The 17,520-nt window shown below is 51.8% G+C and overlaps 2 protein-coding genes across 4 annotated transcripts in view; one reads left to right on the top strand and one right to left on the bottom strand.

The window, feature by feature from the left end:
* The window catches only part of MYH14 (myosin heavy chain 14), an 80,254-nt gene extending 71,182 nt beyond the window's left edge, over nt 1-9,072 (bottom strand). For 2 of the 3 annotated variants that reach the window (XM_055552884.1, XM_055552886.1), the window contains exons 1-2: nt 9,004-9,072; nt 3,443-3,853 (exon numbers count right to left, since the gene is read on the bottom strand). In XM_055552884.1, coding sequence (XP_055408859.1) covers nt 3,443-3,850 — 408 coding nt within the window. In that variant the 5' untranslated portion in view covers nt 3,851-3,853; nt 9,004-9,072. Of the gene's footprint in view, nt 1-3,442; nt 3,854-7,399; nt 7,606-9,003 lie in introns of all 3 variants that reach the window. The other variant, XM_055552885.1, reaches the window with a different exon arrangement.
* Nucleotides 7,634-15,713, top strand: LOC129630692 (uncharacterized). The gene is made up of 5 exons (XM_055551191.1): nt 7,634-7,846; nt 8,324-8,438; nt 8,897-9,301; nt 10,937-11,015; nt 15,446-15,713. Exons 1-5 carry the CDS (start codon nt 7,634-7,636, stop codon nt 15,561-15,563), a joined length of 930 nt encoding a protein of 309 aa, XP_055407166.1. The 3' UTR covers nt 15,564-15,713.
* Nucleotides 15,714-17,520: the final 1,807 nt, after the last annotated feature.

Raw genomic sequence — 17,520 nt, 5'->3', positions numbered from 1 at the left:
CGAGGCGGTAGGGATTAAGGAAGACAGTGAATAAAAACCAGACAGCCCAAGGCGGGGCGGTAAAAGGCGCTCCAGTCGCGGCGCTGAGACACACTCAGGTTCCAAGCCCACCTGGGAGCTAAGACTTCACTCAGACTCAGATGCTGTGTCATCCCACGTATCTGGCCTGTGTGACTGGACTCCAGGTGTTTGCCCTCTCCGAGCCCAAGTTTCCAGCTCTGGAGAAATGGAGCTCTGAACCTCCACCATCTAGAAGGATTCTGAGAATGACATGATGCCAAGCATCTTCAGGTGCCTCCCGGAGCAGAAGGCACAGTCAGCATCCAGCAGATGGGGTCCCCTTCTGCCCTGGGCATCTCAGGGAAGGGACCACATCAGGCCAAATAGCCTATGAGCAACAGGATCTGGTTTGTGGAATCCCGGACACCCCCCCTCTCCCTTTCCACTGGAAAGCACTGTCTTTCCTTTTGGCCAGTTAGTATTTACTAAGCACAGCCCAAGGACAAGCCAGGTGGATCTTGAATCAAATCTTCTAGCTGGGTGGCTTGAGCACACTCCTTAACTTTCCCGGGTCCCCTTTTCATCACATGGGGATGGGAACAGTGCTTCTACAGAGGGCTTTGGGGAGCTACCCACAAGTTCATGTTGCAAGTACTGAGCTGAGCGTGAGCCCTGGAACCCTGTGTGTGATTATTTTTTATTTATTTACTCAATTATGTCACATCTCAAAGCATGCAGGATCTTAGTTCCCTGGACAGGGCTCAAACCCACACCCCCTGCAGTGGAAGCGTGGAGTCTTAACCACTAGACCACCAGGGAAGTCCCTATGCACGCCTAATACGTTAGCTGTTAACTACTCCTGGGCCAATGTCTTTTCTTCTCCAAGCTGTCGGCAAAGGAGGTGATAACCCCTACCTCACAGCCTTATGTGGTGAGGGGGTCAACAAGATCATACTGAAATGAAGTTTAGAACAGCACTTCACGGAGAAAGCAGGCACTCCCTGAGTACTAATGATTATTGTTAAGGCCCAATTTCCTTCCTGTCTGGGCTTCTGGAAACTTCCATCTCACTTTCATTTGTCAGGTCCCAATTCTCTGACTCTCAGACCATAGCCTTTGCTCAGGCCTCACCATTTTCCCCCCTGAACTTTCCCAACAATCTTCCCACTGCTGTGGATAGAATAGGGGGTCTAGAGTCAGAAGGCCTGGGTTCAAATACTGGTTAAGCTGGTTGGTAGCTGGTGGGGCGTGGCCTAAGTCTTGGCCCCTCTCTGAGGCTCAGTGTCCCCACCGACAGACTGGGGATGATAGAAGATACCCTACAACACTGCCGTGAGGGTTCAGAGTGTTTACTAACAGGAAAGGGGTGGCTCAGGGTTTTGGGTGCCTCTCTGATCCCCTGACTTTGATGAGGTCCAGGGCAGTGGCCTGGACAGAGGCTCACAGAGCTCCCACAGCTCACAAAGGCAAGTGAGGAATCCTAAGGGCCCAACATAGGCTGCAGAAGGTGTCACCTCAATCCAGGGCCAGAGAATCCTGAGGTCAAATCCCACCTCTGCCACCAAAAGCTGAGGGGCCCTGAGCCAGCCACTGGCCCCTCTCACGGCCTCAGTCTCTCCCCCAAACAGGAGTCAGAATTCATAAAAATACCCTCATCTTGTGCTTATGACCCTTAACGGGGTGGACATTGAGGCCAGGCTATTTATTTTTATTTTTTTGATACATCTCATCATTTAGTGACATATTCTTTTATTACTTTCATGAAAGTTTTGCAGTTTTTAAAACACATAAAACCAGCACTTTTCCTTTTAGGGTCTTAGGGAGATATTTTGCATCTATTCTTGATGGGCCAGTTTCAATGAGCAAGGCAGTGAGACTCCAGCCCTCTAAGCTGGTATTCAGAGTGTGACTCTGCGGCCAGCTGCCTGGGTTCAAATCCTTCACGTCCATGTGACCTGGGACCCAAGTCACTTAACATTCCTGAAACATCAGGCGATAAGGACAAATCCCCAGCCCAGAAGTGAGCTGATAACCCACATGCAGCACTTAGAACAGTACTTGGCACATCGTTAAGTGCTCGATAAATATTTGCTAGCCACCCATGATCATTATTTCTCATTATTATTGTCGACATTCCTTGTCAACATCTCTAATCCTGTTTGCTCTGAACGACACTCTGGCTGCACATTAGAACCACCCTGGAAGCTTATTAAAAATGCCAGTGTCCATGTCACACCCCCCAGAGAGTCTGATTCAAATGGGGTGGGGAAGGGCTCCAGTGCTGGCATTTTGTAAAAATTCCCCAGCTGACTATAACAAGAAGGCAGAGCTAAGAACCACTGCCCTACTCCACCTGCTTGCTGTTAAGATTAAACAACGTGAGACATTGAAAGGTTAACAGTGACTAGGGCACAGTCAATCTCATTGTGACCTGCTGCTGCTGCTATGTCGCTTCAGTCGTGTCCGACCCTGTGCAACCCCGTGGACGGCAGCCCACCAGGCTCCCCCGTCCCTGGGATTCTCCAGGCAAGAACACTGGAGTGGGTTGCCATTTCCTTCTCTAATGCACAAAAGTGAAAAGTGAAAGTGAAGTTGCTCAGTCATGTCCGACTCTTAGCGACCCCATGGGCTGCAGCCCACCAGGCTCCTCCGTCCATGGGATTTTCCAGGTAAGAGTACCGGAGTGGGTTGCCATTGCCTTCTCCACTATGACCAGTCCTGTCTTAATCCTGCTGCTGCTGCTGCTAAGTCGCTTCAGTCGTGTCCGACTCTGTGTGACCCCATAGACGGCAGCCCACCAGGTTCCCCCGCCCCTGGGATTCTCCAGGCAAAAACACTGGAGTGGGTTGTCATTTCCTTCTCCAGGGAAACTTCCTTACCCAGGGATCAAACCCGCTTCTTCTGGGGCTCCTGCATTGCAGGCAGATTCTTTACCACTGAGCCACAGGGGAAGCCCAATAAGGAGCATCCAGCCCACTCCAGTACTTTTGCCTAGAAAATCCCATGGATGGAGGAGCCTGGAAGGCTGCAGTCCATGGGGTCGCTGAGGGTCGGACATGACTGAGCGACTTCATTTTCACTTTTCACTTTTCACTTTCATGCATTGGAGAAGGGAATGGCAACCCACTCCAGTTGTTCTTGCCTGGAGAATCCCAGGGACGGGGGAGCCTGGTGGGCTGCCGTCTATGGGGTCGCACAGAGTTGGACACGACTGAAGCAACTTGGCAGCAGCAGCAGCAGCACTGTATAATATGAGACGCCTGCAATGGGGTCTCAGGCAGTCCTGGTAATCCAATAATTTATCACTTGGCAACTAAGGGTGGGCATCGTCACCCGACCTGAGGGGAAAATTAGAAACAGCCTCACGTCGGTTCCAGCTGGGGTGCTGACACCCAGCCGCCCCACCCCAGGCAAGGCCCTCCCAGGGAAGGAGGCCACTCACATAGATGAGGCCGGAGTAGTAGCGCTCGCGGAGGTTGTGCAGCACGGAGGCCTCGTTGAGGCAGGTCAGCTCGGCCATGTCCTCGGCCTTGCTGAACTTGGGCGGGTTCATGCGCTGGATCTGGTCGCGCGGCAGCCGCAGCCGCCGGCCGCTCTCCGCCAGCTCCACCTCGGCCTCCTCGTCGCCCTCGTGCCGCAGTGCCGCCGCCTCGAAGCCGTGTAGCTCCGACGGCACCCACACCAGGCGCCGTGCCGTCCACTCCACCTGCGGGGACGTGCCCGAGCCCCCGGGCCCACTGCCCACGCCCGGCCCGCGAGGTGCGAACAGGAACGGCTGGGCGGCCTCGGGCACCGGGCCCGGCCTGGGGGGTGCCTTCCGCCCGGGCACCGACACGGTCACTGCTGCCATGGTCTGCAGGGAGAGAGCAGAGGACCAGGGTCAAGGAGGGGTTCCATCCCCACCCCAGATTCCCCTGACAGTCGCCACTGCCTTCCCCACCAAACCTCAATTTACATTTCTGCAAAATGGGTTCACAGACCTTTTTCACCCATTCTACCATCCACCTCTCTATCCATTCATTCAATAATTCGTGCGTGTGTGTGTGTATGTGGCTGGACCACGAGGCTTCCGGGATCTTAATTTCCCCACCAGGGACTGAACAGGGGCCACTGGCACTGAAAGCTGGGAGTCCTAACCACTAAACCACCAGTGAATTCCCAATTCAATAATTCTTCAATAACAATCTGAATGTCCATTGACAGATGAATGGATAAAGATGTGGTACAAATATACAATGGAATGCTACTCAGACATTCAAAAAACAGAATGAAGTAATGCTATTTGCAGCAACATGGATGGACCTAGGGGTTATCATATTAAATGAATTGTCAGAGAAAGACAAATACCATATGATGTAACTTATATGTGGAATCTTAAACATGTAACAAATATACTTATCTAGGAATGAGAAACAGACTCACAGACATCGAGAATAGATTTGCGGGGGCCAAGTGGTGGGGGACGAGGGAGACAAGGATCGGAAGTTTGGGATTAGCAGATGCCGACTATTATAGATAGAATGGATAAACAGCAAGGTCCTACTGTTTAGCCCAGGGAACTCTATTCAATGTACAGTGATAAACCATAATGGAAAAGAATATATATGTATAACTGAATCACTTTGCTATACAGAAGAAATTAACACAACATTGTAGATCAACTATATTTCAATAAAATACATTTTCTAAAAATAATTCTTTAATAAGCCAGGCTATAATACTGTTCAAGGTGTCAGCCATATAGCAAAGAACAAGCCAGAAAAATATTCCTGCCTTCCTAAGGTGTTTACATTCTAGCCCTGATCTGGCTATCATAGGAGCCATGGCCATGTGAGGCTACTGGAGAGTTGAAATGGAGAATCCACACTGAGATGGGTTCTGACCATAAGACACACACCCAGTTTCAAAGACAGCACAACAAAAAGCTCATTCGTGTTTCTTACATTTGGTAACATATTGGATTAAAAAAATACATCATTAGCACTTACATCACTTGTTCCTTTTTATATCTTTATTTTTAATGTGGCTAGAAAATTTTAAATTACACATTTGGCTTGCATTGTGTTTCTGTGAGTTAGTGCTGCTCTAATCCCAGGAGACAGATTCAAAGATAAATAAGTAAATTATACAGTATGTTAAATGATGATACATGCCAAGGGGGAGAATGAAGCAGAGAACAGGGACTGTTAGGGTTGAGGGCCATTGAAGTTTTAATTGGGGTGGCCAAGGAAACCCTCTCTGATGTGGCATCTGAATAAAGACCTGAGGGAGATGAAGGGAATGGGCCATGGGAATGTCAGACAAAAAAGCATTCCAGGCTGGGAGAACAGCCCGTACAAAGGCCCTGGGGCAGGCATGTGCCTCTATGTCTGCAGCATTGTGAGCGGCCAGTGTAGCTGGAGCCAGGTGATCCAGGGAGAAAGGGTGGTAGGAAAGGAAAGATTAGGGACAAAGGGGGTCAGACTGGGTCACGCTGAGGACCTTGACCTCATAGATGTAAGCCCTAGAACAGTGTCAACCTGATTTCTGTAACTCAGGTTCCCTGACCACCTCTAGGTTACCCCAGAACAGACCTGAATTTCATCACTTGGTTAGCAGTGGCTTTCTTCCCTGCAACCTGAAATCCTTCTCTTTACCATGGGCTGGCCCCATTCATTAACTTCTGCATTCACTCAACATTCCCTGAAGTTTTCTTAAGTCCTGAGCTCTGCCCAGAATGAGCCTGGGGATCCAGATATGAGTCAGATGAGGCCCTGCTTCGAGGAGCACCTGGTCTGGGGTCGATCTAGTCTCAGACACGTCTCAAACAGTCACAATCCAAGATGAGCTTTGAGATCCGAGCCAGCCTGTGCTAGACCCCCTTCCTGCCCTTAAAGGGGCTGCAGACCAGCAGGGAACAGAGCTTGGCAATCCCAGAGTAGTTTAAGCACCCTTGAGGAAAACTATGCCCCCTGTCCCTCACCGTGCCCTGCCCCTGAAGAAGCTGGACTCTGTTGTCTCCCACGGCCTCAGACGGCCACATCGCTGCCCACACACCAGTCACAGGACCCCCCAGTGCTCTGTCTCCCCCACCTTGGTGCTTCTGCCTCTGCCCTCCAGGCCCCCCAGCCCCCACCTCCAACATATCTCTGGAGATGTCCCTCCAAACACCCAGCTCCTCTTGGACATCTCTGGATCTGATCCCATCAGGCCCTTGTCTTTCCCTTACCTGGACACTCAGCTCCAGGCCACACGCCCTTCTTACCCCCAGGCACTCTCCCTACCACCAGTGGCCCCAGGCCCTCACCCTCACCCTATGACATTTGGTCCTGCTGCTCTCTGGCCTCAAACCCAAGGCCCCTGCATTCAAACAGTGGGCGTCTCCTGCCATCCAATGCCATATCTTTCTCCACGTCCTAGGCCCCAGGTTGCCCAGACTGACCAGGCCTCCTAACTGGCCCTCATCCCTTCAGAGCCAAGTCCCATCCCTGGGACTTTACCCTCACCCTCACCCCACCCACTTCCTCTCCAGCTCACGGCCTTTGACCAGGAAGGGTTTGGGAGTTTTTTTGCAATCACCCAGCCCTGTGCCTCCCTTCACTAGAGCCAAGAGTCTGAGCCCTGGGTCCCTTCTCCCTTGGACCCAGGAGTCCAGGCCCCCAGCCCCTCCTCCTCCAGACTCAGGAGTCTGGGCCTCCGGCAGCTTACATTTCCAGGAACCCTCAGACCTCTCCTCCCTTGGACCTGTGAATTCAAGCCCCCTCACCTCACTGCAGCCGGCTAGAGGTGAAGAGGCTAGAGGCGAAGAGGCTAGAGGTGAAGAGGCTAGAGGCGAAGAGGCTCGAGGTGAAGAGGCTCGAGGTGAAGACGCCTGGGACCAACTTCTGAGAGCTGAGAACAGCTCTGATGGGGTGGCCTGGCCCTCTGGCAGCCCTGCCCTCCTTAACCAGCAGGAACACCTCTGCCAGGACTCATTTCTGTCACCATTGCAGGTGAAAGCACCTGCCTGGGAGGGGCAGGGACTGCTGGCTGGAAAGGAAGGAGCCAGGGATCCGCCCCTGGGGCAGGGATTGGGGCCCTTGGCATCCAGCCCTCTGACCTCAGTCTAGTGCTAGGATCCAAGGGTCCTCTCTGCCTCCAGACTCAGAAATCTGGGCACCCAACCCCTCCTCCCTCAGACCCAGGAGCCCAGGCTCCCAGCCCCCTCTTCCCTCAAGATGTACACATTCCAGCTCTCAGGGGAGTCCTGGTCTCAGCGCCTTCCTCCCTGGAGACCCATGAGCCCAGCCTCCCAGAGCCGTCCTTAATCAGACCTGGGGTTCCCGGCCCCGGGGCCCCCTCCTCAGATCCCGGAATCCCAGCGCGCAACCCCCATCTCCCCAAGACCCAAGTGCCTCACCCCGCGGACCCTGGGGGCTACCTGGGGGGCGCCGGCTGGTACAGGAAGCGGGAAGCTGGGGAGGGGGCCCAGGAATCCCCCGGCCTCTTCAGAGCTCCCAGGTGCGGCTACCTCCGCGGTCCAGCGCGGGGCGGGGCCACGTCGCGTCACCGGGAGGGAGTCCGGCTCTGATGTCACCTAGCACCTGCCCGGCTGGGGAAGGGGGCGGATCCCGGGGTTGCAAGGCCCTAGACAGGGGGATGGGGAGAGGCGGGGATGAGCCTGTTGCCAGGTGGGCGGTGGCGGCGCCAGGGCCCCTCCTCCTTTGGGCGAGCAAAGGTCAAGGACCCGCAGCGGAGAGGACTGAGGACTCTGGTGGTTCGAATCCCGCTCAAGCTTTCTGGGCTTTGGCGTTCCTCTTCACGAATGGAGGTCAATGAAATGAATAAACCCATGTGGGAGAAAGTGCCCAGCCCAGCGTTTAAACAAGTAATGCCCGGAGACATCATTTAATCTCGCAGAACTTTAGTTTCCTCAACCCTGGAAACGGGGCTGTACAATCCACAGGGAGCTCGAGACATACCGAAGAAGACGAGAACATGATTTTCTAGAGTCTGGAGCTTCAGTTCTGTGAACTTAGGACTAAATAATGGTAACTAAGTGCACCTACTATGGGCCGAGGGTTTTCCGGCTTTTAGAACAGTTGACCAAACTCATAGAATGATCTCAAAACCAGTGAGATAATGACAATCAGCATCTCCATTTCCCTGGAGAAACTGAGGCATGGACACGTGAAGGAAGTAACCCGCTCAAGGTCACACAGCCAGTAAGAAGGAGGGCTGGGGTTCAAGCCCAGACCATTTTCTAAAGAGGGGATTTGGGTGGAATGCGTAGTAGGTCCTCAAAGATTTCTATTTCCTCTTCCCAAGTGGTAACTCTCAACCTCCTTCCCCATTTACTTCTTAGGAACTACAGCCGTCCTCAGCGGACTTCTGTTGGATTAAAAACGTTAAGGAACCCAGTACACAGTCGGTCTTCGAAGTGTTATTCTCAGCCCTGTCGCCCTGCAGTCACCGCCTCTGTGCGGCCTGTTTTTCTTTCCCTGTTAAATGGGTGCAATATAACCCATCTCGGGTTAATATAAAGTTAATTATTTAGTTATAAAAATAAAAGTGCCCAAGTACATCGCGGGGGCTCAAAGATGTCTTTCCCCACCCCTCTGCTCTGCCAGTCACGATGATCCCTGTCTCCGGTCCGCAATTTTTACACGTGAAGACAGAGACACAGTCATCGAGTGCGGGGGATTGAAGGCAATGACTCAGTATTAAAGCGCCCAATGTCCCAAAGCGAGCCTCAGTTTCCCCATCTGCGAAACAGGCCTGGGGCCTCCAGCGAGGACCCCGACCCGGCCTCTCCTAGAGGAGGAACTCGAGTTGTGGGGGCGAGTGGAGACGCCCCGCCCCACCCCGTCCCCAGGCCCCCAGCTGCCGTCCCGCTGAGCGCAAGGTGAGTGTCCACGTCACCGCCCCTCCCCCGCAGTTCGCGCCGGCCTCCGGAGCCCCGACCGCAACCTCGGAGCTCCAGCCTCCCGGGACCCAGTTCCACTCCCCGCCGCCTCAGGCGGGCAGCGGGCCCCGGGCACTCACCGGCTTCCAGGGCCGTCCCGAGGCTTCGGCCTGGGGAGAAGGAGGGGCGGGCCAGCCAAGAAAGCCCCGCCCACACAAGCGCAACAGGGGCCAATCGGCGCCCGCTGCGACAAGCTATGGACTCGCCCACAGGGTGCGCACCCGCCAATCAAGAGGAGCGGCTGGCGGGAGGGGCCAATCAGAAGTTGCCGGAGTGTGCCAGCCGTGGGAAAAGAACAGCTCTGGAGCGTGGAGCTAGGCGGCACGGCAGCAGGCAAGACCCGAAGCCTGACAGGCAGGGGGTCCGACCAATGGCGAGGTACAAGGGGCGGCCAGGGGCGGGGAGCCCAAGGGACCTGGGTGAATGAGCCGCTTTGTGCACCAGACATGAATGAGGGCCTTTGTAAGGGTCGGCGTTGGGGGGGCGGCCGGAGGCCGGAATGCCTGGGTCCCCCGGGAGCCGGCAGGCATGAGAGAAGGGCGAGAGAATTCACTTTTGTCAAACGCCGGCCGCGTACCACCAGGCACTCTCCAGGCTCTCACCCACCCAGAGTTGTGGGCATTACTGTCAGTAATAATAATAATGATCCTTTATTGAGTGCCTGATGTATGCCAGGAGCTGTGCTAAGCGCTTTACCTGCATGATCTCATTTAATCCTTACAACTACCCCCTTGGAATTAGTGCTGTTAAGATCTTCATCTTCCAGATGAGGTAAACCGAAGCTTAGAAAGAGGATGTCTAATTGCTGGAAGTCATAGAGCTGGCAAGCGGCAGACCAAGGACTCGGATCCTGCCAAATCTGACTCTAGAACTTGCGCTTTTAACCACCAGGCTACACCCAGACGTTGGTTAATGCTTCCCAAATTATAGATGGAAAAACAGAGGCTCAGGAGAGAGGTAGGCACCTTCCCAAGGTCACAAAGTGAAGGCTCCTCTGAACCCTGAGGTGGTGCCCACTTCTGGAGCTAGCATGTTCCTGGTGAGCCGTGCACCACTGGTCTCTGACCTGTGTCCCGATTTTACAGGTGTACACTGAGACTTCAGAAGGGGTGAGCAGCTAGGCTTGAGAAGGGGGAGGGGAGGCTGGACTAACACGACTCAAGTCCCAGCCAGCCTGCCAACCTGTCTCCACTGCTCAACAGCTGTGGGGGCTTGAGCCTGTTGCTGGCCTTTTTTTGACATTCCATTTATTTATGCATCTGTCAAATGGAGAGGATGGCCCCTCTGCCCCCACCTTCACCACCCCTCCCCCCACAGCCTATTGCCAATGGGATCCTGTCAAACTTTGTCCAGACTGCACCCCTCCTCATCTCAGAACCTTTCATGGCTCCTTGTCAAAGTAAAAACCAAAGTCCTCACTGTGACCCACAAGACCCTGCATGATGTGGTCCCAGGGGGGCCCCTGTGTGAGATCAACTCACCTTCATTCAGCTCCAGTGATACAGGCTTTCCGGCTGTTCCTCAACTCCTCAAACACTCCCGAGGCATGGTTCTGCCTCAGGGCCTTTGCACTGGCTGTTTCTTCACACAGATTTTGCATGGCTGCCCCACCTCACATCATCAGGTCATATCCAATGTCACCTCCCCCAGAAAAGTGTAAGTGATAGTCGCTCAGTCGTGTCTGACTCTTTGCGACCCCATGGACTGTAGCCCACCAGGTTCCTCTGCCTATGGGATTCTCCAGGCAAGAATACTGGAGTGGGTTGCCATTCCTTTCGCCAAGGGATCTTCCCGACCCAGGTATGGAACACGTGTCTCCTGCATTGCAGGAGAATTCTTTACCGTCTGAGTCACCAGGGAAGCACACACCTCCTTCAGAAGGCCTTTCCCAACCATTCTATAGAAAACATTTCACTTTCTTCCTTTGACTTCCTTGGTTTTTTTCCCCCATAGCACTAGAAGAGGTGTTTTTTGTTTGTTTGTTTACCTTTTTATCTTCTGTCTCTCCACTAGAACGTGAGTCCCATGAGGGCGAGGATCTTTCTGTTGCTCCGAGCTGGATTCTCAGGGTCTGGCACACAGGAGGCACTCCGTAAGTGTTTGTTGAACCAACAGTAACAAGTCTTTGTGTGAATTAAATGAGTTAATATGTGCAAAGAGCTGTCCTAGTATGGGGGAAAGATTAAATACACAAATTATGATTGCTATCACTATTTATTGCTCTACAAACAATCTTCTGATAGCATGCAGGAGAGAAACAAGAGAGAAAGAAAAAGTCTAGAACAAGGGAAAGAAGCCAGAGAAACGGGAAAGTTGACAGTTAAGAGATGGGGAGTGAGGAGACAGAAGGAAAGAGCTGGAGCTGGGCTGAGGGCAGACACGGGTGGGAGCATCCATCTCCCAACACCTACACTCAGCGATAGCAAAGGTGAGTCCTTATAGGCAAGAAGCTTTGAGATTGCCACAGTCACTGCCCATTTCTTTGCAGGTGGGCAAACGGTTCCAAGGAGGGGAGGACCTTTGCAAGGACATCCTCAGTGATTATACGGTTCATGTGTACGAAGGCTGTGTGCCGGGAGCATGGCCGTCATCATGCTGATGCCTCCTCGTGCCCGTCCTGTGAGCTGGCACTGTCATTATTCCCACTTTCAGGCCTGCAACGTGCCCAGGGTCTCCTGGCTGCCTTTGAAGGCAGATCTGGGCTCAGACTGCAGTGGGTCAGACCCCTGAGTCTGTGCTCTTAGCCAAGACTCCCAGACAGAGAGGAGAGCACCTGTTACCCTAGCCAGCGTGTCCACCGTGGAGTCCTCTTGCCATGAGGCTAACAGGAGCTGCTGTCAATTGAGTGCCAGCTGTGCGTGGGACACTGTGGCCTTTGTCTGTATCTAACTCATTGGATTCTTTCAACAATCCTAGGAGACTGATACTTTTATTATCTGCGTTTGATTGATAGAAAACTGAGGCGCAAATAGGTGATAATCCCATGTGCCCCAGAGAAGAGTGTGGACTGGGACACAACAGAAATTCAAGTGGGAATGAAACCTCTGGCGTGTACATTCTAACCATTTTCTACCTGGTAACTGGTGATGTCATCATTCGCACCCAGGGTCTAAACTGAAGATGTCGTTCTTTCTGCTCAATGTATAGGATAATTGATGGCATCACTAAATGATAATAGGATGCCTGTTGCTAAGCACTTTTAGTAGTTGCTGATATTTACTGAGTGCCTACTCTGCGCCAGGTGGGCTTCCCTGGTGGCTCAGCGGTAAAGAATCTGCCTTCAATGTAGGAGATGTGGGTTCGATCCAGGGCTTGGGAAGATCTCCTGGAGAAGGAAATGGCAACCCACTCCAGTATTCTTGCCTGGGAAATCCCATGGACAGAGGAGCCCATGGAGAGAGGAGCCTGGTGGGCTATATATAGTCCATGGGTTCACGAAAGTATGGGACACGACTTAGCAACTAAACAACAACAATTGTGTGCCAGGCACAGTTCCAGGTTCTTTGTATGTATTAATCCCATGATCCTCCCAATAACACTAAGTGGTACGTACTAGTCATATCCATTTTACAGTAAGGACACTGAGGGAAACCTACCCAAGACTACATAGTTAGAAAGCATGAGAGCCTCTGGATTTGAACCCAAGCAATCTGGCCCCAGTGTCTAGGGTGTGGATACCTATGTGAAATCACCAGAATGTACACCAGGTCAGAAGGAGGCACCCTGCTACCTCAGAGCCCTCCATCTGGCCTCCATCCAAGTCTGCCAGAGAGGGTCCTCAGCATAAAACTTCAAACTCATTCCCTTGATGGTCAAGTCATCCCCACCATGGATGGTGGATGGATGCATCCCACTGTGCATCCATCTCTTTACCCCCAGCCCTGGGATTGTCTCCATTAAACTGTGAGTTCCCAGCTCTCAGGGACTGGCTCTGATTGCTCTGTGGATCCTGAGGGTACAGGACAAACTGCAGTAAAGGAGAAACTTGGAAAATGAGGACAGATAGAATACTGCGATCGATGTGTGTAAGAAGAAAAGGAAATTGGAGTGTGGGAGCTCTCTCAGTTCCCAGAGATATTCCTGCCAGCTGGCACAGCCCCATTATTCTTAACTCATAACTGCCTCATTATGCAGAATCTGAGTAATGGGCATCAGAAGCATGGGAAAAAAAAAAAAAACAGCTGGGACCTAAGTCACGTACAAAAACAAAACGTTGGAGTTGACAGGAGAGGAGACAGGAAAGTCGGTGGCGGGGTGTGGGGGGCTTCTCTATGGAAGAGGGTTTGGGGGATTTTTTTAAGTGAGAAAAAAATGGGGGGAGCAGTTTCCACACCTGGCAGGGGAAAGGAGCCCCAAGTCTTAACAAAGAAAAATAAAAGGACGAAGAGTATGCTGAGTTTCTCTGTGGGTCCTGACTATATTCCTGCCTGAGCAGTTCCTCCGTGGCAGAGATGTGAATGGTTCCAGTATTTTATTTTTGGTCCCTGGGCTGTTGTTTTCCCACATGTGACTGGAACTGGCTCTGAGACAAGAGCAAGCTGGCAGCCTCGTGTGGGTCACAGATGAGAGACCGGCTCAGTTATGTGACAACAAATATTTACTGAGTGCCTACTATGTGCCAGGCCTTGTTCCTGATGAGGGGTCAGCACAGTTTTTCTGTAAAAGGCAAAGCAGTAAATATTTTCAGGTTTGAGAGCCAGATGGTCTCTGCTGTAACTATTCTATTTAGCAGGAAAGCAGCCATAGATAATATGTAAACAAATGGGTGTGGGTTTGTTTCAATAAAACTTTATTTATACAAACAGGAAATCCGAGGATTTAGCCTGTGGGCCGTAGTTTGCAGACCCTTGTACTAGAAGCCAAGGAGACAGAAGGGACAAAGATGTAGTTCCAGCCATTAGAGAGCTCACATCGATCTACTCCTACATGGCAGGCGAAGGGAACCAGTTCACACCTAAGTTAGATCTTGTCCCGCCTCTGCTCAGCGTCCACCCCTGGCTCCAGTCTCAAAGTTAAAGCAAGGTCCTACCCCACCTGGCCCCCCTTGTCCCCTCTCTACTCACAGCTTCCTCCCTCTCCCCTTGATTACTTTGCTCCAGCCATGCTGGCCTCCTCAATGAATCGCCAACACACCAAGCTCAGCCCTGCCTTAGGACTTCCGTACACGTCATTCTCTCTGTCCTGGAATGCAATTCCCTTAGAAAACCACTTGGCTCCCTCATCTCCTTTCAGTCTTTGCTCAGAGACCACTTCCTCCATGACGACTTATCTGAGCAACCTCTCCTCTGGATCACTAATACCTCTCACTGGTTCTGTGTTTTCTTTGACCACAGCACTGATGGGTGCAGGCTAAGTCGCTTCAGTCATGTCCGACTCTTTGTCACCCCATCAGGCTTCTTTGTCCATGGGATTCTCCAGGCAAGAATACCGGAGTGGGTTGCCATGCCCTCTTCCAGGGGGTCTTCCCGATCCAGGGCTCAAACCCTTGTCTCTTACATCTCCTGCATTGGCAGGCAGGTTCTTTACCACTAGTGCCGCCTGGGAAGTCCACAGCACTCAGCATTCTCTAACTTGCCAGTAATTTACTTACTACACTTATTACCTATTGTCTGATGCCTCCCATTATAATATCAGCTCTGCACAGGTGAGGATTTTTGTCTGTCTTCCCAGTGCCTACAACAGAGCCTGGCACTCAGTCGATCCTCAACAAATACTTGCCGAATGAATGAATGTGTTCTGGTGATGGACACAGACACCAAACGAACAGACATATAATTAGAAGCACAGTGACAAGTTGGGGTCAGTGCTACAAAGAAAAAGTACAAAGTGGAGGGTCAAAGACGGAAGGTCTTGGGGGGTTCTTTAGGGAGAGAGTCAGGAAAGGCTCCCTGAGGAGGTGACATTTAGAGTGAAAAGATCATATGACTTTGGATCTCTGAGGTGAGTGAAAGTCATTCAGTCATGTCCGACTCTTTGTGATCCCATGGGCTATGCAGTCCATAGAATTCTCCAGGCCAGAATACTGGAGTGGGTAGCCTTTCCCTTCTCCAGGGGATCTTCCCAACCCAGGGATCGAACCCAGGTCTCCCATATTGCAGGCGGATTCTTTACCAGCTGAGCCACCAGGGAAGCCCAAGAATACAGGACTGGGTAGCCTATCCCTTCTCCAGCAGATCTTCCTGACCCAGAAATCAAACCAGGGTCTCCTGCGTTGACTTTGGATACTGATGAATAAATACATGTATGAGTGGATGTGTAACTGATGGAATAAGTGGATGAATGCGGGCATAGATGACTGAACAGGTGGATGGATGGATGGATAGATGGATGGATGGATGAAGAGTATACACAATGAATAAGTGGATAGATGGCTGGAATAATCAATTACTGCATAAATGGAGGAAAAGCTGGACAAATGGAGGCAAGGATGGATGGAGGGATGGATAAATGATCTTTCATGCCTCCATACCTTTGCACATGCTGTGCCTCCTACTCGTTACACCCCTCTATCTCTTCACCCAGGAAACTCCAGATCAACTTCTCAAGGCCTGCTCTGTGCTCAGAGTGTGTCGAGGGCTTCCTGGTCTCACTCCACCCTATGCCCCACAGGAGTTTGCTCGCTCTCCTGTTGATGCTCTGATCACACTGGATTGGAATAATCTGTCTGTGAATAGCTTACAGACAGGCATCCTCCACCTCATTTCCCTAACCAGATGTACCCCCCAGGAATATCTGATGTATATTCTCTACAAAAAGTTTACTATGTAATATTATGAGGTTCCTGATCCATTGAAACTGTAAAATGATAAATATGTGTTGTTTTGAGTCACTAATTTTTTTTTTTCCATTATGCAGCAACAGGCTTGGGTAGTAGGCTCAGAGAGGTAAAGCAACTTGTCCCAGATCACACAGCCAGAAAGTGACAGAGCTGGAAATTGAACCCAGGCAGTCTGACTCCAGAGTCTACGCACTTAGCCACTCTGCCATGCTCCCTTTAAGCCTTGAACTTGCTGGAACATTCTTGGCACCTCCATCCTTTACAAATGTCCACAGCATTGTCCTGCTGGGCACCGTATCTGCCTAGAATACGTCTTTTCCCATCACTGTCAGATCACTGTCAGTTCCTGCTCCCACTCTGGGCTCCCATAGCCCTGCCCCTCCTCTAACATATTCTGACCTCCCTGGGTCCTGCCTGCTTGAGCCCAGCATTTCCTTGCCCACCAGACAGAGGTCTCTGAAAGATGAGAAGAGGGTCTAACTTATCACCTTGTCCCTGTATTCCTCGACACGGAGCCAGGTTCACTGGAGTCTGCAGGAAACCATGACTTCTTGGTGATCTGTTTGGCTCTTTGCCTGGTCTTTATCATCTTTGGAAGAGGGTGTGAATTATAGCTGCCCTTTATTGGGAGCTCGTGTGTGCCGACACCAGTTTAAATATTTTATACACAGGAACTCACTCAAATCATACATCAGCTCTAGGAGGCAGGTGCTGTCACAGTCCCCTCTCATAGATGAAGAAATCTGTGGCTGCGAGATGTCACCCCAGGCTGCACAGCTAGGAAGTGACAGGGCAGGGCTCCAATCTGGGAACCCGCTCAGCCAGCCGATGTCCTGTCCCTGAGTGAACCCCCAGAGGGGCCATCATGGTTACCTTGGGGTCTGCCGTCCCCAGCCTTCACTCGAGGAACTGACTCAAAAAGTGGGTTCCTGCACCCTGCCCTAGAGGTGCCGGTTAAGTAGACCTGAGTGGGGCCCAGGCACCTGCATTTCTACAAGTTCCCAGGTGATCTTGTGGCACGTGGTTCTTGGTCATACCTAGGTCAAAGAGCCTGGCATCATCCTTGATTCCTATTTGCTCCTCACCTCCAACATCCAACCCACATATTGTCAACTTGACTTTCAAAAAGTCTCCAGGATCTGATCCCTTGTTGCCCCACCCCCAATGTGACCACTCAGGTCACATCCACCATGATCTCCTGCTTGGACCATGGCAGTCACCTTCTCTCTGGACCCCTGCTTCTGCTCATTGCCTCTCTCAGCCCATTACCCTCAGTCAGCTCACGTCCCTCTGCTCAAAGTCTTCCTGTGGTTCCCATCTCACTCAGAATAAAAGCAAAGTCCTCACTGGGGCCCCAAGCCCTTCTGGATCTGACCTGCTGTCTCACCCCCCACCCTCTCCCCATCACCCACTCCATCCGTACCACCCTGCCCACCATTCCTTGAACACACTCGTGTTCCCTCCTCAGGGCCTTTGCATGGGCTGCTCCCTCTGCCTGGAAAGCTCTCTCCCAGATAGCACCATGACTCTCTCCCTTTGTTCACTCACGTCTTTGCTCAAATGTCACCTCAGCAATGAGGCCTTCTCTGACCAATCTCTCTACCCATCGCAACCGGCCCCCAGGCACCCCGACCCCAGTCACTTGTTCTCCTGTCTGTTTTCCTGTACCACTTTGAACTGTCCAGCATATTATGTCATTTTTATTTACCGTGCTTGGTATTTCCTTTCTGTCTCTCCTTGATCACAGAATATTCAGCCATATAGAGGATGGGGGCTGTGCTTTATTCAAAACTCTCTCCCAGCAAATAGAACAGTTCCT

Source organism: Bubalus kerabau, chromosome 17, assembly GCF_029407905.1.
Source record: "Bubalus kerabau isolate K-KA32 ecotype Philippines breed swamp buffalo chromosome 17, PCC_UOA_SB_1v2, whole genome shotgun sequence".
Lineage (NCBI taxonomy): Eukaryota > Metazoa > Chordata > Mammalia > Artiodactyla > Bovidae > Bubalus > Bubalus kerabau.
Note: the sequence above shows the minus strand (reverse complement) of the source record. Positions and strands in the feature narration are given on the sequence as shown.

Excerpts from the sequence above, each read along its gene's own strand:
- LOC129630692 (XM_055551191.1), top strand. The coding sequence starts at position 7,634 with ATGAGCCTGTTGCCAGGTGGGCGGTGGCGGCGCCAGGGCCCCTCCTCC. Across the intron at positions 7,847-8,323 it reads CCAGCCCAGCGTTTAAACAA|GAACTACAGCCGTCCTCAGC; the intron begins GTAATGCCCGGA and ends TTTACTTCTTAG. Across the intron at positions 9,302-10,936 it reads GGGGTCCGACCAATGGCGAG|AACGTGAGTCCCATGAGGGC; the intron begins GTACAAGGGGCG and ends TCTCTCCACTAG.